Source organism: Stegastes partitus, unplaced genomic scaffold (genome assembly GCF_000690725.1).
Source record: "Stegastes partitus isolate 25-593 unplaced genomic scaffold, Stegastes_partitus-1.0.2 Scaffold2311, whole genome shotgun sequence".
NCBI lineage: Eukaryota > Metazoa > Chordata > Actinopteri > Pomacentridae > Stegastes > Stegastes partitus.
In genome coordinates this window covers 41,347-62,614 of record NW_007580042.1, presented here as the reverse complement: position 1 = coordinate 62,614, position 21,268 = coordinate 41,347, and the positions used below count along the sequence as shown (strand labels likewise).

General features: G+C 41.3%; 1 protein-coding gene across 1 annotated transcript; it reads right to left on the bottom strand.

The window, feature by feature from the left end:
- Positions 1–9,693: 9,693 nt before the first annotated feature.
- nudcd3 (NudC domain containing 3) lies at positions 9,694–20,098 on the bottom strand. Its single transcript, XM_008304750.1, has 6 exons — positions 19,714–20,098; positions 18,471–18,787; positions 15,718–15,850; positions 15,475–15,618; positions 11,988–12,176; positions 9,694–10,930 (listed from the first exon to the last, which is right to left on the bottom strand). Exons 1-6 carry the CDS (start codon positions 19,909–19,911, stop codon positions 10,820–10,822), a joined length of 1,092 nt encoding a protein of 363 aa, XP_008302972.1. The 5' UTR covers positions 19,912–20,098; the 3' UTR covers positions 9,694–10,819.
- Positions 20,099–21,268: the final 1,170 nt, after the last annotated feature.

The window sequence follows — 21,268 nt, the reverse complement described above, 5'->3', positions numbered from 1 at the left end:
CTTTACATGGAAAATGGTTGCTTAACATTTCTATCATCATGTCAAACCTGTTGATTGTCTGAATCCACTCCTGCTTAAGTCTTCTGTTTGTGGAAGATAGCCTCTTTCACAGAACTGCTAAATGTTCGTCAGTTAGCTAGCAAGCTAACCATGGTTGAAGTGTTAGCAAAATTTAAATCGAAGTTAATGTAATTGGAACAAGCTGTGTATCATTTGGAAGCATACATGGCAATATTTATTACAGGGAATCAGACTAGTTACACAAATCACTATTACTTATTTCCACGACTTTAAAAAGACTCATCTTGAGCATTTCCACAATGCTAGCAGACGTTAGCGCCTAAAGTTTGGATGCTACAATGACAGAGGGCCTGAGGCAGCATCTCTTTTTGGCACTTTATAAATTTATAGTTTTTGTTATATTTGTTCATTTTCTAACTTAGGTGGGCTATCCTACAGGATCATGCCATTCAAAAAAAAAATTAAAAAAATTTGGACAGTATGTGTATTTTTTTTTTTTTTTTAGCCCAGTGATTCTCAAACTGTGGGGCGGTGACATGACGGGGGGGCACGTGAGCGCTCTGTGTGTGATTTTCTTTTTTTCTTGCCCTACTCTGTACAAGTAGGGCTTCGGATGGCCTACTCCTCCCACAGATTTGAGAGCACCCACACAAATTATACATCAAAACATGCGGCTCGATCGGGAATAGTGTGCTTACATACAGATTTACAAGAAACAAATTTTTCGCCACGCAATTCGCAAAAACATCGCAAAAATCTCCCATTGAAAATGAATGGGACGGACGAAAGAACCACACAAAATTACACTACTTTTCAAACCTCCACTGCTCAGCCATACTTTCACCGAGCGACTCCATTTAAACTTTAAAATGTTGACACGGCCTTCCTCTATTTCAAAGTCCTTCTACTTTTTTCATATCTTCAATCGTTTCTTCGTGACAACCTCTCAACTTTTCAAACCTTTACAATGGGTGTGTATGTGGTCCTTTAGAGTGAGTGATGACATCACTAGAGTGGGAGCTCAGAAAAAAATCACAGTAAACTTTTTTTTAACGTGTTGCCCTGGTCACAATTTTTATGCGACAGTCATCATTTTTACATCAAAACGTAGGAAAAGTTGTCCTCCCTCTCACAATGTCACTTTGGAAGCCCACAGCTGAGGCTTAGGTTATTCAAAGTTTTTAGTAGGTTTGGTAGTAATTATAAAATAGACATTTAAAGGTCCCGGCAGACTCCCGTGGCACTCTCAAATTTTCTGCAAGGAAATTTTCTAGTTAAGAAAAACAACACAGTCAGGTAAATCAAACTTTATTTAACTCAGTTGTAACAACAAGTACTCCACGTACTCCAGGCCCGGTGTTGTGCTGAAAAAAGCACTCCTGCAGGAAAAAGTGGAGTGACAGCCATTCGCCGGTAGATGAAAATAAAAAAAGTCTAACATAATATTTAATATTTGTCTGTACATGGTCACATGGAAATAATGAGAACAACAGGGATAGATTTGGTCTAAGCTTACTGTGAAAAGTTAAAAATGCACCACTCCAGATTTACTGGGGAGGGGGGGGGGGCTTTCTGTAGCCACTAGTGCTGTGAAACTGAGTTGAGCCATACACATATAAATCTTTCTTGCCAAATTTCTGCACTTGTTTTTGTTTCATTGCACAGGTTGCACCTCATGTCGTGAGGATTAACCCTGATTAAACGTATTGTTGTTGTTATTGTTCTAAAAAGGTGTTTGCATGTTTTGTTATATTTTTATTTGAAAATGCAGTCTGATGGAGTTGAAATTGAAGTTATTTTCTTATTTGCAGAGCACACTGAGAGTGTTTTTGCAATAAAAGGTAAACTTGACCCATTTTATAATAATTTTGTTGGGGTGGGGGGGCCTGAAATGTTTTGCTCTTACAAAGGAGGGCGCAACAGACAAAGTTTGAGAACCACTGTTTTAGGCTAACTTATATAGTATAGTTCTTCTTTTTTTTTTTTTTTTTTAATTAAATGTAATTTATTAAAACATTTTTCTAGACCTGTACCTGAAAATAGAATGTGAAATCTTTATATCCCAAATTAGATGAAAAATTGTATAATTAAAGACAACAATGCAGAAAAAAAAGAATTAACCTAAACGCTTGAACAATTAGCACTTACAGTAAATGAGACACATCTTAAACATACTAATAGAAATATTACTATAATCAAACTGAATATGCTGTATCATTGAAGCAAATGTGACATTTGTAGCAAACCAAACAGTCTAAAAATCAAATCCATATACAGGGTTGATGTTAATTGTGAATACGCTTCCTGACTTGCTGCATAGTAGAAAGCACCAGCAGCCAGTAAAGTATCTTTATACATACCTGACACAAGTATGGTCTGATGTGACTCTGAGGTTAGCACTAAGGTCAACAACCTTTGAATGAGGCCTGTTGAGACTTTTTTTTTTTTTTTTTTAACCAAAAGTACATCATAAATGTACAATAAATGCAGTAGCTGTGCCCCCTATGGTAACAGAGTAAATGCGGGGTAACATCAGATTTGTTTCTACTAATTACAATCATCTTTTTTGTCTTACTTTAACAATTCCAGCAGTGTTAGTGGAAAGAACTAGAGGACAGAAAAATCGTGTTTTGAGGAACCATACTGAAGCTGTGTGTTTCTGGAGTTTCTAGGGCCACATTGGCTCATCAAACCCAGCAGAGACCAACAGAAATAACCACCTCTGTCATTTTTTAGAGCTAATTTTATCTCACCTCAGTACTGTTACGCAATGAAACACTCACACTCCCCTCAGAGCCCCTGCCTCTCACAAGCTCTCCAACATGCATACATTATGGGGAGACGAGGTGAGTAAGCATGACACTGGCTGACATTCCACCGTGTGGTGGAAAAGGCGGCAGAGCTTCAACATGACAGGTTATCTGCAGGGCAGGTGGGAGTCAGGAGGGGGGCTGGATCTGGGGCCAAAACCTGGATTAGTTCAGTCTCATCTGCCATTGTCTCCTTGCTATAATATTGAAATTAGAACCATCTTCATGACTGCTCTATCTGCAGATGAAAATTGTGACATGTGGTTGAAATCAACAGAACAAGCTCATTAAAATTCCACGTGTTAAAATTATGAATCTGCGTGGATACTGGTGTCTACTGGTTGTTTACATGTTAAACAATTTGTTCATTCACTAAAACAGTAGTCTGAATCAAACAAATGCAGCTCTCGGAATTGTTTTCATCTTGTCAGTTACAATATTTGATACAGGTTTTATTCAAACAGAACTCTATTGAGGGGGCTGCAAGGGGGATCGGTCGTTAGCACCGTTGCCTCACAGAAAGAAGGTCGCTGGTTCGCGTTCCGGTGAGGACACCTGGGATCTTTCTGCGTAGAGTTTGCATGTTATCCATGTGCAGCGTGGGTTCTCTCTGAGTTCTCCGGCTTATTCCCACAAGTCCAAAAACATGTTGAGGTTAATTGGTGATTCTAAATTGTCTGTAGGTGTTAATGTGAGTGTGCTTGGTTGTCTGTCTCTAAGTGTAGCCCTGTGACAGACTGGTGACCTGTCCAGGGTGTCCCCTGCCTTTGCCCTTTGTCAGCTGGGATAGGCTCCAATGCCCTGCGACACAAGTGACGATTAAGCATGTATAGATAATGGATGGATGGATGGATGGATGGATGGAGAACTCTATTAAGAAAACGTCCAATTTAATGAAGAGTGGTCACAAAACTAAAGACACTGATGTCAGAGCCTGGTGAACAACTATGGAGGAGAATTCTTAAACCAACTGTGAAGCATAGCAGTGGAAATGTTATGGTTTGGCATTTCTTCACTGTCTCAGGGACCAGGCAGCTTGCAGTCACTGACATAATTATGAATTCTGCATTCTACCAAAGAGTGCTTGAAGATAATGTGAGGCCATCTGTCTTAAAGTTGAAGTGGACATTTCTACAGGGAATGGCTAAGTTGAACCACAGACTTGAATGCCTTTGAAATATTGTGGGGGCGTTGCAAGAAAAACAAACATCTTGCAAGAGAAAGAATTTTGGAAGAAAAGAAGTAAAAAATTTCAGCGAAAAAGTCAGACTAGTGGACAATTATGCAAAATATATAAGATGGTGTAGTTTGGATTGAAATAAGACTGTTTGAAATTTCTTCTCCATTTTCTGGGTTACCAAGGTGATAAGTTCCACACCATCTAAGATGTGATTGGTTGGCTGAAAAGGAGCAACAGTGAATCAGTAAAATAAATGGCAAAGAGACAATGACTTGAAATGTATTTGTGATATGTCACAAACATTATTCAGCAAAACATGCTTTTTTCCCAAAAACATAACTAAGGATGCATGTAGTTCAGTTATAGGAACATCATTTTTGGGAGATGGAGCTGTAGATCCCAATTTTAAAATGTCCAGCTTTACAGGGGAAACAAACTGGCTTACAGTCCCTGGTACAAAAAACACCTACAACAACTGGCTGTCTGTCAGTTTGTGTGGCCCTGCGATAGAATGGTGACCTGTCCAGGATGTACCCTACATTCACCACCCTCAGTCAGCTGGGATAGGCTCCAGCTTCAAAACCTGAGTGACATCACTTAAGGTTAGTCCATCTTTATGTACTGTATAATTAGCCAATGCAACTAACGGAATTCTGCATGAAGACTACACAGAACACCTACAAGAATTTATGTCTGCAATACACGCTTCTGATGCCAAGGGCGTGGTTACTTTTTTTCAAAAACAAATATAGCATCTACCAATATTTCTGTTCAGTAAATCATTGGAACCACTCATTTTCTGTGTTCTTGCACCTCCATAGACAATTTTTTGCTCGCAACTGAAGGAATTTTACATGGAGAGGGGTCAGAATTTCAGCACAGATTGCTGGCCAACTACACAAAGCTACTACAAGAACTTATTTATTTCTGCTGAACGGGGAAATACCAGCTTCTGATGTCAAGGGTGTAGTTACTTTTTCCACAAAGGAATATCATAATTACTGATATTTTAGTTACTTTTTCTTGTTTTTCCATCTTTACATATATCGGAAATGCTTGCAACTGTGAGAGTTTCGCAGCAAAAAGGTCAAAAATTATAGCAAGCCAATATCAAAGACGGGTTAACAAATGTACAAAAAACAACTGCAAAGAGTTATTTCTGCTAAAAGGGGCAATACTAGCTACTAATATCAATGTATATTCATATTTGTGTTCAGTAAGTGATTAAAAAAGTTAATTTTCCTCATTTGTCCATCTTTATATACAGTCAGCACTTGCAACTAAAGGAATTTTGCAGGAAGAATGGTCAAAAATTACAGCAAGTCTACATCTGAGACAATTATGGCAACCATCTACAAGAAGTTATTTCTCCAACAAGATGTGATATTAGCTTCTGTTGTCAAAAGTGTGGTTACTTCTTTCACAAAAGAACATCTATTATATCTGTTATTTCTGTTCATTTTCCTTGTTCAAATGTACAGCCTTTTGTTCAAAGACAATCAAAGAAATCAAATTATGGCTGGACTAGAAGTCACTGAACAGTTTACATGTGAATCACAAACCCAGGACAAATAAGACAGTAACAACACCAGCAACACAAGCAATGCAGCTGTGTTATCAGCAGGGACAGCTGCTGCTACTCCAGCATGTCTGTTGTCTTCAACTTATTACTTTCACCACACACAATGCAGGAGATCAGCAGCATCACACAAGAAGGAACTGTAACACTTAACGTTCAGAACTGAAACCAGCACTCAACTTGCTGTTTTTTTCCCCCTTCAGAGCTGGCTGTACGAAAAAAAAAATGTTCCTGTGAGGCAAACATTGCAGAGAGAGATCCTCTCTACCCACGCACAACCTGACAGAGACACTGAGTCCACTTTGCATCTACCCACTGTGGCACCCATAGCCTCTTCAGTCTCTCTCCATTTGTCTGCATTCTATTAGGGGCCACACATCTCAGTATTTCTTCTCCTTTTTTAATCACAAGACACACCTCATTAGATTTGCAGTGGATCAAGGGCAGCAGCAGCAGCAGCAGCAGCATTATTCTCTGACTCCTCTGCAAAGCTGTGTGCCACTGTGATTAAAGCCAGCTGATGATGAGGGAGCTTAATTCCAACATATCAGCTTTTCCTTGATATTAGGCCTGTTTGTCCCTAATTAGCCTTTGGGGCAGAGGAGGAGGAGGAGGAAGAGGAGGGGACGCCCAGAAGTGCTCCTGGGCTCATGCATCCCCATCTTCATGCAAAATCCAACTAACTGTTACAGCATGGCAAGTGCAAAAAGAAGCTCTGAGGATTTGGTTCTCAGAGGAGGCTAATTTTAGACGCTCCGGACCAGCGCGCGTTTTTTGTTTAGTTGGGACGGAGCTGTATCCAGCACCAGCAGATGTGCAGATCTCCATCAGTTACAGGACGGGGTCAGGCTGCATGCAGGAGATAAAGAAGGAGAACAGCGGGCTTACTTGCCAAGCTCCTCGTACAGCTGGTATTCATCCGTAAAACGCGTACAAGTAGTCGTTGCCATGATGCGTCCTCCTCGGTGTCCGAAATGCGCGCTGCGTCTGTGGCTGCAGGACGGCAGGACCTCCGCTCAGTCTCCGCCCACCTCAGACCTCCGGACGGCTGAGTGGTTCCGCTGCAGCCCGGCTCACACACGCTCGGTCCCGGCTCGGACGGCACTGGGCTCTCCGCTCTGCCAGGCGGGGAGGACGGACTCTTTAAATACCGTAACGTGAGCTCACTGCATGACGTGATCCTCCGGGTGGAGAGAGATGGAGAGAGAGAAAAAAGAGAAAGAAATACAGAAAAGTGGAATGAGGGGCTGAGAGTGCGTTGATTGAAGAGTGCGGGGGAGAGCTGCGTCTCATTCCACTTTATAATAAATCACAGAATGAACCGAAGCCCACAGCCTCTAATCATATCACTGCACTTTAACTCTGAGGGGACAGAGAACCGTTACTTACAGAGGAAACCCTCAGTCAGTCACAAAATATTCAATAACGTCATTATTTCTGCAGAGGCACCGCTGGATCACCCTCAGTTGTTCTTGTTATTGTCGCTTTAAAAGTATGTACAATAATGTGTTCACGTGAGGGCTACATGCACTGAGAAGTACATTAAATTGGCCTCTTGTTCATAAGGTCTCAATGTAGAAAAAAAAGCCCACTTTAAAAAAACAGAAAATCTGGAAGCAGAGATATGTGGAATACTAAAAGGGCAGATATCTGTGAAATAATTCTATTTTTAGCATCATTCAAAGTTTTAGCCTGAATTATATCTATTTATTTTGCAGTCAACATGTAAAGTAACACTTTTTGGTTGTTTCTCTGTGATTTTGCTAGATACCTATAATTTAACAAAACGGAGAAAATCGATAAACAAAAGTAAATAGTTGTTGTTTTTCTTCCTTTTATAACAGTTAGAAACTGTTCATTACAGAGTAGGGATGAAACCTACTTTGAATAATTCTGGAAACAAGTGATACAAACTGCTGAACAATGCAACACTGATAGAAAACCTGCAGCCAAAAGACAGAAACTATGGCTGGATGGACATAGTGTGACTTCTCAACTACACCCCATACAAGGGATGTATTCCCTAAATTAAATGCACTGTTTTAACGGTAAAACCTTGAATTTACTGATTTAGATGAACCTTTAAGTTGAAAATGCTTTTTGATGGGTTGCATTGACATAATAATGTTGCATTAACATAATATTGTGTGTAGTTACAACTCCAACTTTTGCTTTTGTTTTCTTTTAAACTATTTTGAAGTTCAGGCAACTTTTGCCTTGATAAGATAATATTTTTTTCACCCTGAGGTCATCACACTGTGGTGGTGGATCAGGGCAGTTCCATGATTGCAAATATAAAGAACCCTGTAAATGGTTGTATTTGGACTACACAGAGTGACAGACAAGCACACTCACATTCACACCTACTGACAATTTAGAATCACCAATTAACCTCAACATGTTTTTGGACTGTGGGAGGAAGCCGGAAAGCCCTGAGAGAACCAATGCTGCACAGGGAGAACATGCAAACTCCACACAGAAAGATCCCAGATCCAGTATTGCATTCTGTTGGTGCACTCAGGTTTTAGAGGGTTGTTCCACCCAAAACACTGCATTCTGTCAAACTATGGATGGCTTCAAAGGTTAAATCTACTCAAATATGACTTTCTGTCCTGCAGTTGGTTGATAGACATAATAACAATCAAAAAGCAACAACACCCCCATCCCACCCCACTCACCAAGAAATTATAGTGAACAACCCCTCTTTAGCACGCTATCAATAACTTAGCTATTCAACTGAATGCATCACATCTTTTTTTATGTTCATCACATTAAACTTGATTCACATTCAGGGACATATTGTGGTCCATCTTGCCTAGAAATGTGGCGCTCACTTCAGTGTGTGCTACGACCTGATTCTCAGTTATCCACTTCAGTAGGTGGTGCTGTTGCAAAGAACAAGGGTCCTAGACACTAAAGGAGAAACTAAAACAAAAAAAACCTAAACAACATGGTGCGCAATAACACGTGAAATGTAAGGATTAGAAGTTAGAAATTCAAACTAAGTTTGATAAAATGTGGAGATTTGGTGAATTTAAATCTTAAACTTAGCTGTTTACCATCAACAGGCCACAATTAAGACATGACAGTTGATTTTTATGTTTGTGTCTTAGTTAAATGTTTTTGTTGTGGTTTTTATCAAAAAAAACTCTTGACTGAATCCCACAGTGGCTGAAACATTTCAATGTGAGTGGTCTTGAGTGATGCTGTCCAATGCATCTGAGACGGTTGGGTGAAAAAGGGAAATTATTAATTATGTATTTCATATGAACTGAACTATATTATGTCCATCCATCCATCATCTATGCACCGCTTTATCCTCATTAGGGTCGCGGAGGGGCTGGAGCCTATCCCAGCCAACTTAGGGTGAAGGCAGGGGACACCCTGGATAAGTCACCAGTCTATCACAGGGCTACACTTAGAGACAGACAACCAAGCACACTCACATTCACGCCTACGGACAATTTAGTATCGCCAGCTAACCTCGACATGTTTTTGGACTGTGTGGGAGGAAGCCGAAGAACCCAGAAAGAACATGAGAACATGTAAACTCTACGCAGTAAGATCCCGGTGGGGGCACCGAACCGGCGACCTTCTTGCTGCGAGGCAACAGTGCTACCAACTGCTCCACCGTGCAGCCACTTTATCATGTATGTAAAGGAATTAACATCAACATTCCCATGACCATAATTAACATGATTAACACAAACTAAATCTTGCTTTCAACTGCATCGTGGATGGAGATTGCTCAGATTTCATCTCATGTTCTAGATGTCTTTCTAAACAAAAACAACAAAATCTGAGAAAGGTTCCCACCTGACCCCACTCACAATCAGCTGATTTTTTATGCACAAAAAAGTTAGCATATTTAATGAAGCCATGCAAAAGCACACGGCCTTCACCAGCGTAAGGGTGGGTCAAAATGTTGCACTTTTTAATTCATGTTCCTTTTTCTATCATTCCTGAGCCTGATAACTTCATAAGTACAGGTGATAGATGCATCACATTTTCAGGGCTGGAAAATACATTTCAGTTCTTTTAAAAACTGTGACCAAATCAAATTTATATTAACTCCAGGTGTCACAATCAAAAGCCAAAGTCTGTTTTTTTGTTTAGCACCCTTTAATTTTATGAGTAACTTTTTTTGCTCAATTAAAAATACTAAAATTATTGGACATAAATAAAGAGCTGATTCTCAGTTGGTCAAGTCCCATCCATCCATCCATTATCCATACACCACTTAATCCTCACTAGGGTCGTGGGGGAGTTGGTCAAGTGAGAAGCACTAATTGATTTTTCACTGAATGACCCATGCTCTGGCCCATAATGTATTTTTAGGCATAGCTATTTAAAAAAAAAAAAAAAAGTAAAAAGCTGTGAGATGTGTTGATGTGTGTCCTAACTGGAGAGAGGACATATTAAAAGTCAAGAATTAACTTTATTTTTTCTATTTAATAAGTTTTTATTCAACATTTTTTTCTTTTTTGGTTGGAAGTTAAAAGCAGAGCATGGCAGCTGAAACAGTAAAGCAGCAGTGGATCTTCTCATCAGACATGCTGCAGTGCTGCCCATCACCATGACGGATGACAGAGTAACAGACCAGAGCATATGTCTGTTGCTAAACAAGATTTCCATCCTGCTGTTTGTCTCTGTGCATTAAAAACCTGAGAAGACAAAATTTGGCATATCACAAAAAAGTTTTCTCACTTGGTTGTGGTGAAGTTGCACCTTGAATTATTCCATCAAACATACAGAAATGTCACGTCTCTGTCTCGTCTTTCACCGTTTGTTCTGTTGATGTTCTTTCTGCATCAGCTGTGTATTTTCACAAATCAACTCCTAAGGTGAAATAATTTGCATTTTTCTGGAATTTTGCTGAATATTTAGAAAAAAACTGTGGCTACTGAAATAAAAGCTCAACAATAGGAATGAGAATAACAATGAAACAACAGAATCAGTCAGTAGGGCAGACATACACATAGGCACTGTTATTAAATAATCATATTTATCAGATTTCCAACTGCCAAAACATCAAATAAATGTTTGACATCATGACACATCCTCGTCAGAATCAAGGTGGGAATATTCCCTTTCCAAACCCACAAACCCTGACATGCAGCTTCTACGGTTAAAAACAAACTTCCAGCATTTTAGTTCGGCAGGTAAACATCGTCTCTCCTGCAGCCGGCTCTGTGAACAAACTAGAATCAGTTCATATCTGGCTGCGTCTCAGAACTGCACCGCGCTGGGCGGGATGTCAAACATGGACGGGTCGAACTGCTGCCCTTTGAACGGCGACCCTTCGGCGTCCCAGCCCTTTTTCAGCATCTCATGCACTTTCTGTGGACAAACAAGGAACCAAAACTTAACAGACTCTCAAACGATATTGTTAATACAAAGGTTATTACAGTTCAAAGAAGACACTAGTCCACTGCAGCAACAGGTCCCAACTTCTACTAGCTCACATTTTTAGAAATTTCGAATGTTAATTAAGCCACTTCACCTGAAAACCTCAAAACCCACAGCACACTGTAAAAAAATAAGTAAATGTATAACAGATTTTAAGTGTAATCTTTTGATTTTACAGATTGTAACTGGTAAGTAACTGGTAAAATCACAGAAGAAAAGGATTTATTTTGTTAAGCACAAAAAAAACAAAACAAACAGGCTAAAACAGCAAATATTGTCCATATCAAAAATCTGTATTTTTACAAATGGTAATTTGGTCCTTTATAATATGTGACTGTAAAATTACACAGTTTCACTGTGGTTAAATCAGCTAACAATATAATTGGTTTGAAGATGTTTGCTGGTATTTTTACTATTCATCCTACTATTCTGACATTTAAGGTATTTTTTCTTTTCCCTTTTTTTAAAACTGATTTTGTTGAAAGGCATGTCTTTTTTAAATTTTACACTAATTAGCACAGCCAGAAACTGTTAAGATTATCAACCTTACAACAGACACATACCATTTTTCATCTAGTTTAATAAGGAAATATAACCAAATCTATGTTTAAAACTGTCATATTTCATCAAAATCATTTTATCTTATGTGTCTGATTCAAAAATTCCCCAAGAAGAAATCGTTCAGATTCAATTTTTATAAATTAAATTTAAAGGATTTGTTTTTTTTTTGTTTTTTTTTTTAATGATTCATGGCATTATCACTGTGTCATACTGTACAGAGGTGTTCTCTTTACTTCTAGCCATGAATTCAGCAATAAATAGAGGGGAAATTATACACATACATACTGGAGTGACCTGTGATGTTGAATCAAAGGTGAAGCAACGTACTTACTCTTTTTACAACATTACTCCTGGTTATTTAACTTGAACACAGCTGATGCACAGCTGCTTTTGGCTCACACTGTTATTACTTGAACTTGGTTCTCACCATTTCATGACTCTGCGGCTTTCCCTGCAGCTTCTGGTGGTAGTCGAACGTGAGTCTGTCCAGAACAGCGTGCTCGTCCTCGTCCACTGTTGCCATGGAGCGCTCGCGGTTAATTTGGTTTATATCAATCTCCTTTTCGCCTTTCAGCACAGCGCTCCACCAAACCTCAGAGGTCTTGTTGAGTGACAGCTGGAAGTCAAAGGCAGAGACTTAAATTAACGTGTGCTACCATATTAGACAGAATATAAGACGAGTTTCTTTTCCAGCAGCCACTTTGGACAAAAAGACTTTTTGAGGTCAGGAAACACTTAGATCCAAGTAGAAGAGAGTCCTCATTCATCAGTATTTAGGGCTTGATGCTTACTTTTTTCCCCCCACTTCAGAAAATTAAAGCTAAAAATGTAAAAGAAAAGAAAAAAGCAGTGCATTTAAAAATGTATCAAAAAACATGCTTTTCTTCACAAAAGAGGGCCCCTTTAACTCGCGAAATGATTTAATTTGCTTGAATACAAAAAGTTCACTAGCATCTTAATTATTTCTGCTTCAAACTTATGGAAACTGAGATAGAACAATTCAGCACAAATTCTCTTCTGCCTTGTGTTTACAAAGTATTCAGATTTGCTAACGTTGTTTTCTGTTTGTGTTTGCTGTGTTCGACTTGTGGAAAGACCAACAGGCTCCTCTACACGTTTAATTTGAACTGAACCACTTTATCAAGGCACACAGATAATCAGGAATAATTAGGGATCTCATTTTTTTGGCCCTGATCTGATCCGAGTCATTTAATATCCAGTTTTTGCTGATACTGGGTCCCAGTCTAATACCATTTTCATTGAAAATACAGTTGCACACTGCGCATTTCAAGTACATTAAAGTTATTAAAATCCGTCCAGTGTATATGCTTGGCAACTGAATAGCTCTGCAATGCCATCCATCCATCCATCCATCCATCCGTCCATCTTCTTCCGCTTATCCGGAGTCGGGTCACGGAGGCAGCAGCCGTGGCAAAGCCACCCAGACTTCCCGATCCACACACCCCTCCCCTAGCTCTTCTGGGTGGACCCCTAGGCGTTCCCAGGCCAGCTGGGAGACATAATCTCTTCAGCGTGTCCTGGGTCTTCCCCGAGGCCTCCTCCCGGTGAGACGCACCCAGAACATCTCCCCAGGGAGGTGTCCAGGAGGCATCCGGAAAAGATGCCCGAGCTACCTCAACTGGCTCCTTTCGACGTGGAGGAGCAGTGGCTCTGCTCTGAGCTCCTCCTGTGTGACTGAGCTCCTCACCCTTTCTCTAAGGGAGCGCCCACCCACCCTGCAGAGGAAACTCATTTCGGCCGCTTGTATCCGCGATTTTGTTCTTTTGGTCATTACCCAGATCTCATGACCATAGGTGAGAGTAGGAACATAGATTGACTGGAAAATCGAGAGCTTTGCTCCCTTGCTCAGTTCTCTCTTCACCACGATGGTCTGGTACAGTGACCGCAACACTGCAGACGCTGCACCGTTCCGTCTGTCAATCTCACGTTCCATCTGCCCCTCACTCGTGAACAAGACCCCGAGATACTTGAACTCCTCCACTTGAGGCAAGGACTCTTCATTGACCTGGAGAGGGCAAGCCACCTTTTTCCAGTCGAGAACCATGGCCTCGGATTTGGAGGTGCTGATCCTCATCCCGCTCGCCCCACACTCGGCTACACACCGCCCAGTGCATGCTGAAGGTCCTAGTTTGATGAAGCCAACAGAACAACGGGCAATGAGCAGGCCTACTCCAGCCCGCCGCCTCTCCCTGCGGGCAACGCCAGAGAAATGGAGCGTCCAGCCTCTCTCCAGGAGTTGGGTTCCAGAGGCCAGGCTGTGCGTGGAGGTGAGGCCGACTATATCTAGCCGAAATCACTCAACCTCCCGCACAAGCTCAGGCTCCTTCCCCCCCAGCGAGGTGACATTCCACATCCCAACAACCAGAGGCTGTGTATGCGGACCAGGCCGTCGAGGCAGCCCCCCTCGACTGCCAGTCAGTCCTCTCTGCACCTGACCCCTATGACTCCCTTTCCGGGTGGTGAGTCCACTGGAGGGCGGGCCCACGTTGTCCTTTCGGGCTGAGCCTGGCCCGGCCCCATAGGCAAAGGCCTGACCACCAGGCGCTTGCATACGAGCCCCAACCCCAGGTCTGGCTCCAGAGTGGGGCTGTGCCATACCGGGCGCCGTCACAGTCCTTGGTTTTTTCTTCATCATAGGAGTTTTGAAATTGCCCTTTGTCTGTCCCGTCACCTAGAACCTGTTTGCCATGGGTGACCCTACCAGGGGCATGATGCCCCAGACAACATAGCTCCAAGGATCATTCGGGCGCACAAACTCCCCCACCACGATAAGGTGGCAGTTTGAAGGGGGAGCTCTGCAATGCATTAAGAAAAACAAAAGTGCATTTCCGCATCCAAGCTGTTCCTTAACGTTATTTTTTGTTTACAAAATAACCAAGTAAACAAACAATTCTAGTCAGTGCTGCACTGCAGCAGTAAACATAGAAAAAACATTCAAAATGAACAATACAATCACAATTTAACTTCATGATGCTGTAATAGATTAACTTTAAGATTTACAGTCACAGCAAATCAAAATAATGATTCCACTCAGTGCAGCATTGTAATAAAGCTAGAATACTAATTATGAACTACAGAAAATTTTGTTTCGCCTTAAAGAGGTGAAGCCAACAGCTTTCATATCTGATAAAAGACCTTGTAGGTGATCAGGAATCTTGTTCTGAAGCGGGTAGGGTGTAAAATGTAGCATCATGTGCAAACAGAGCAAAGTTATGGCACTGAAGGCTTTCAATAAAAAAAAGCTTTTAAAAAAGGTGAAACTTGGATTCTCCACCACACTAAGAGGCAGCATGATGAATTGAGTTACCCTCTCTGTGATTTTTTGGCTTTGTTGTCTTTTTCCTTTTAAAAGTATCCTCCAGTGTGTGTTGCTTCAATGCCGCCTTTGTCTAAGTAACTCACTGTCTTCCACTAAGTGTTTACTCTTTATGTACAGAATAAAACTGCGACTATTGACTGCAGCTCTGTCACTATCACCTACCAAAATACTCACACTGCAGATATTACAACCACTACACTGTTTTTGTTTTCCACTGTCAAATATTTCCACACTGGAGACATCTAAGCTACATCCTGCTAGAAACTGTGCTCTTCCTCTGGCCCCTGTGTGATGGCAGATGTAAACAAAGGATCAGGCTGAGGTTTTAGTTCAATAAAGCCAACTCATGAACATTGATCAGAACGGGACATCACTAGTAAGAATTGAAAAATATTAATAGTTTGCACAGATTCGTAAAATATAGTAACGTTACTGTGTTAAAAAATCTGCTGATTCTGAGGGAGTCAGGTGGGAACTTTTTCAGTTTTGGTTGATTTTATATGAAATTACTAATCTGTGCAAATTTGAAAGTCACTAACAAGGACAACGAGAGATAATGTTTGTGTAAACTCACAACCACACAGTCTCCAGGCTCCAGACTCCACAGAGAGTTTTCAGTGTTGATCTTGTGTGTGAATTCTCCCACCATCAGTGTTTTGTCCTTGGCTCCGTCACTCACGTTCACTTGCACGCTGCTGGTCTGCAGACTGACGCTGACCTGAGGACAGCAAGCGCGACACAACAACACAGCTGCAATCAGTAAACCGACAGAGAGCTGTATTCCTCGTGGGTCAGGCGGTCGAAACAATGCGTTCACCTGTTTGCCTTTAACAACTGACTTGGGAACGAACACTCGGACCTCCACGTCCGTGTAGTCCTGAGACCAGCTGTAGTTTTCCCTCAACGCCCCGTTGTAACTGTCAGGATTGGACTGATACATGTCCTGACTCCTGAAACACAAGATTCACACAGAGACAAGGGACACAAACATACTTAATAACTCAGGTATGTATGTATGTCGACTAGAATCACATATTAGATCAAATTTGACAAACTGTACATTGTTTAAAAGTACAAAACCCTACAACTCAACCGGTGTAAATCATTTTAGGACAGTAACACCACAGCAGCAACAGTTGTTTACTTTGTAACACGAGTGTGCACACAGCAGAACACTATTTTCTTTTCTCTTCCACCATCTATAGGGGCACAGACTTGTTGAATGATTATGTGTTCCTATTTCCATCATAAGAGACCAACAAACAGAACACCCCCAAGCTTTTAGTTACACTATATTGCCAAAAGTATTTGCTCCCCTGCCCTGACTCGCATATGAACTTAAGTGACATCCCATTCTTAATCCATCGGGTTTAATATGTTGTTGGTCCACCCTTTGCAGCTATAACAGCTTCAACTCTTTTGGGAAGGCTGTCCACAAGGTTTAGGAGTGTGTTTATGGGAATTTTTGACCATTCTTCCAGAAGCGCATTTGTGAGGTCATACACTGATGTTAGACGAGAAGGCCTGGCTCTTAGTCACCGCTCTAATTCATCGCAAACGTGTTCTATCAGGTTGAGGTCAGGACTCCGTGCAGGCCAGTCAAGTTCTTCCACACCAAACTCTCTCATCCATGTCTTTATGGACCTTGTTTGTGCACTGGCCTCCAGTCATCCTGGAAGAGGAAGGGGCCATCTCCAAACTGTTCCCATGAAGCTGGGAGCATGGAATTGTCCAAAATCTCTTGGTATGCTGAAGCATTCAGAGTTTCTTTCACTGGGACTAAGGGGCCAAGCCCAGCTCCCAAAAAACAACCCCACACCATAATCCCCCTCCACCAAACTTTACACTTGGCATAATGCAGTCAGACAAGTACCGTTCTCCTGTCTGCCACCAAACCCAGACTTGTCCATCAGATTGCCAGATGGAGTAGCGTGATTCATCACTCCAGCGAACGCATCTCCACCGCTCTAGAGTCCAGTGGCGGCGTGCTTTCCAACACTGCATCCGATGCTTTGCATTGCACTTGGTGATGTATGGCTTGGATGCAGCTTCTCTAGTATGGCAACCCATTTCATGAAGCTTTCTACACACTGTTCTTGAGCTAATCTGAAGGCCACATGAAGTTTGGAGGTCTTTAGCGATTGACTCTGCAGAAAGTTGCCGACCTCTGCTCCCTATGTGCCTCAGCATCCGCCGACCCCGCTCTGTCAGTTTACGTGGCCTACCACTTGTGGGTGAGTTGCTGTCATTCTCAATCACTTCCACTTTGTTATAATACCACTGACAGATGACCGTGGAATATTTAGGAGTGAGGGAATTTCACGAGTGGATTTGTTGCACAGGTGGCATCCTATCACAGTACCGTGCTGGAACTCACTGAGCTCCTGAGAGCGACCCATTCTTTCACAAATGTGTGTAGAAACAGTCTGCATGCCTTGGTGCTTGATTTTGGAGGAGCCAGGATCCTCACTTTTTCTCAAGAGGAGCTACTGGCTCTAAAGCCGATGTGACAGGCTGGAATATGATGTCACATCCCGGCTAAGCTGAGAAGGCGTTACCGGGGCAGCAAGGCTGGCGCTAGGCTGAAGGCTACTCTAACAGACCGGAGGCGTTTCAAACCATCAATCCCGACGGTAATTATGGGAAACGTAAACGCCTTGCAGAACAAGATGGACAAGCTGTCGGTGCTGATCAACCAGTGTATCAACCGGGAGTGCAGCTTGTTCATCCTCTCAGAATCGTGGCTAACCCAGCTAACACCGGACGCTAACGTGGACCTGCCGGGCTTCGCTACAGTGAGAGCGGACAGAGACACGAAGGCATGTGGAAAAAGCAGAGGTGGGGGTCTCATCACGTACGTTAACAATCACTGGTGTAACCTAAGTCACGTTTCTGTCAAGGTGGTTCTGTGTTGTTGGGATTTAGAACTGTTAGCCGTTGGGGTGAGATTGGGGTGAGACAGAGCATCATGCTCTATCACCAGACTGTGTGGAATATTTAGGCACTTTGGCAATTTGTACTGTATTCATTATTATTATTAGTATTAGTATTATTATTATTATTACTAATGTTGTGTTGGTGTTGTGTTGTTGTTGCTAGTACAACAATTTCCCTGAGGTTCATACCAAAGGGATCAATAAAGTTCTATCTATCTATGTATCAATCCATCAATAGATAAAAAACTACAGGAATTCCTGCACAAGCATTTTCCAAGCAACATAGAAAAGACAGCTGTTGGTTACAATCTAATGATGAGCACCAGCGTTGTCTCTACACTTGCCATAAGCTAAATTCACAAATGTTAAAATAGGACTATGTCAGAAAAATATTTTGACACAGAAGGAATCGTGATTAGATGATGAGTCTGGTATCAAGTTACTTCTAGGAGTGGACTTTTTCTTAGTTATCCTCTACGTACACTTGTACCCTGCGACATCCCTACATAGGGATCAAGATTATAATTAATCACTGCACATGCATTTACTGAGACACACTGATGTATTTTCAAATCAAAGCAGATTTGATTCAAATGAGGATCTTTGATAGATAAAAACAACATCATGTACTCACTGTTCTGCTGACTTTGTGTTGGCTGCAGCTGCCTGATCTCCCTTCGCTGCTGGACCACCGCTACCGCTGCTGCTGTCAGGCCAAGGGATGACGGGCGCATCTAAGGCTGCGGGAGCTGAAGCAGCCGCAGCATCCGTTGCTGAGCTCTTGATCTGCACCGCCTCTGTGCTCGGCTCCACCGTCTCCTGGTGAGGCTCAGAGGCAACCTCCAGCTCCTGAACTGCAGAGGGAACCCCTCTACTCTCCTCTCGCCTCTGCAGCTCACTCAGCATTCTCTCTCTGTCATGCTCGGCCAACTTCTCAAACAACTTAAATGTCTGAGGAGGGAATAAAAGAGGATCACAAATCAGGGCTTGAATTTCACCAGAGAGGGGTAAGTAAACTGTGATTAGCTGCAGCAGCGGAGACTGTAGCTCAGTGGCCCCCATACATAGGAACACTTGGGGAACTATTTTAAGAGGTGCAAATGCAGCTAGAAATGCAGTTCAGGGCTCACGGACTGTGTGCATGTCTGAACACACCAAATATTTTACAATCAAGTAGGGGCAACACCAAACAACTAATTTTCTGTCAGTTGATTAATTGACAAAGCATTGCAGTTTGATGATATGCACTTAAAGTTAACTAAAATCCTGGTAACAGTTTAAAACATGTAAAGGTTGTATCCAACAGATACAGGTTTAAAGAATGCAATTTGTGAAGGTTAAATAACTCAGTGAGTGCCCCACAACATATGACGTCACTAATTTAATGGTAAGTATGAACAAAGGCGCATAAGTCGGTGAATACTCCATAACCACAGATATTTAGCTAATATCCTGGTAACTTCCGTCTTTATTGTTTACTGGTAAATAATACTGATTCAGGTGTACAAACTGTCATTTTTAAAGTTCCTATAACTCAGTGAGTGTTTCACAACCACAGACATTTTGCGAATACACCGCTAACGTTCGTTTATAACAGTAGTCATACGGATAGTTAAGCTAAATAAGTGGCACATATTTAATCACTATCCAGGTAACTTCACTTTTACGGAATATAATATCGATACAGATTGTAATTTACAAAATGGTATTTCGCAAACACCCTGATAATATCCATTTTTATGGTTGAATGGTCAGTAATTTCTATAGCGTTGCTCAAACAGTAATTTAGCGGTCCAATAACTTTCACAGTCACCGTTAACGTGCCTATTGCCTGCCAGCGGTACTGTACAGCTAGCTAACATGTTGACAGACTTCACCTTCTGCACCATCTTCTCCGCCACTCCCGGGGGGAAGCCCATCTTGTCGCCGGGACCGGACAGCAGGCGGTAAAAGTCCGTCTTGCGGTACAGAAAGCCGAAGTAGACCTGCAGAAAGTCCTGGATGTTGCCGACGTGCTGCAAGATCCCCAGTAAAGCGTTGTCGTACATCTCCGTCATCTCCAGCGGCGACGCCATCGCTGCTCCTCACGGTGTGGACGGTTCTAACGGTTATCTCCTTCAACAGACCGGTAAAGTGTTCTAACCGACTTCCGTTAGAACCGAAATAACCAATCTGTGTCGAGAAATGACAGTGTATAAAAACTGGACACAGCTGCGGAACGTTTGTCACACTGTTTCCAGAACAATACCAACGCTTCCGGTGCTGTGTTTTCAACATAAGAGCGCAAAGATCAACATGGCACTTTTCCTGCTGAAATTTATATCAGAATTTTGGATTAAACGTACAACTGTAAGAAATTTGAAAAAAATGAAATGTAGTTTGTTTCATTTGGTGAAATGTTAGAGTCAAATGCTTTTATAGAAATGATTTTGGATTGCTATTTTCTTCTTCCATAATTCAAAACAGACAGAACATAAATAAATAAATAAATAAAAACATACATACATACATACATACATACATACATACATACATACATACATACATACACAACTAAAACAATTCTACACGTTTTGAGACATAAAAATGGAAAGTTTGGTGTATCTAAGGGTGATCGAAGTTGAGGTTTCTCTAAAAGAAAACCAGACAAAAAAAAACAATCAAAAACCTAAATATGTGCTTTGAATGTTGTTTTTGACCAGTGCATGAAAAATCGAGATTTTGCCTTAAGTGTCTCGCTTTGAAGACAAAGATATTTATTTTTACATTAATGGGAAGCTTTAAGTCCATCCATCCATTATCTGTACACCGCTTAATCCTCACTAGGGTCGCGGGGGGCTGGAGCCTATCCCAGCCGACTTAGGGCGAAGGCAGGGGACACCCTGGACAGGTCAGGGAAGCTTTAAGAGAACATGCCAAAGTGTAAACAGAACAGACAAATGTAAGTGAAGAAAGGAAACAAACAAACAAATTTTCCATTATTTTCATATTGTCACAGGATGAAATAGTGTTAAAATACAGCAGAGTTTAACCTTATAACAGTTACAATGCAAATAAATGTATTTCAACATGAGTTTGTGACCCAGCCAAAACTAAACAAAAACACAAAACAATTAGTTATTGTTTAGATGCATCTGTTATACACGTGAGAGCCAAATAGGACGTGCTGAATGCATGAAATTAATTCAGTAATAAAATCCCTAAAATTAAGCATTAAAGGGATTTTTAAAAATCAAATGAGGATTTTAAGCAGCAAAAACTAAAAACTTATCAAAATTTCCATGTTAATCGCTTTAAATAAAAAAAAAGACAGCGTATGTTTTGAGGAAATATCAGAAAGCAAGATATATATTTTAGCGAGAAAACAAATATATATATATATATATGGTTAATAAAAGCCACTACCGTTTTATTTTTCTTATTTCTGCTTGG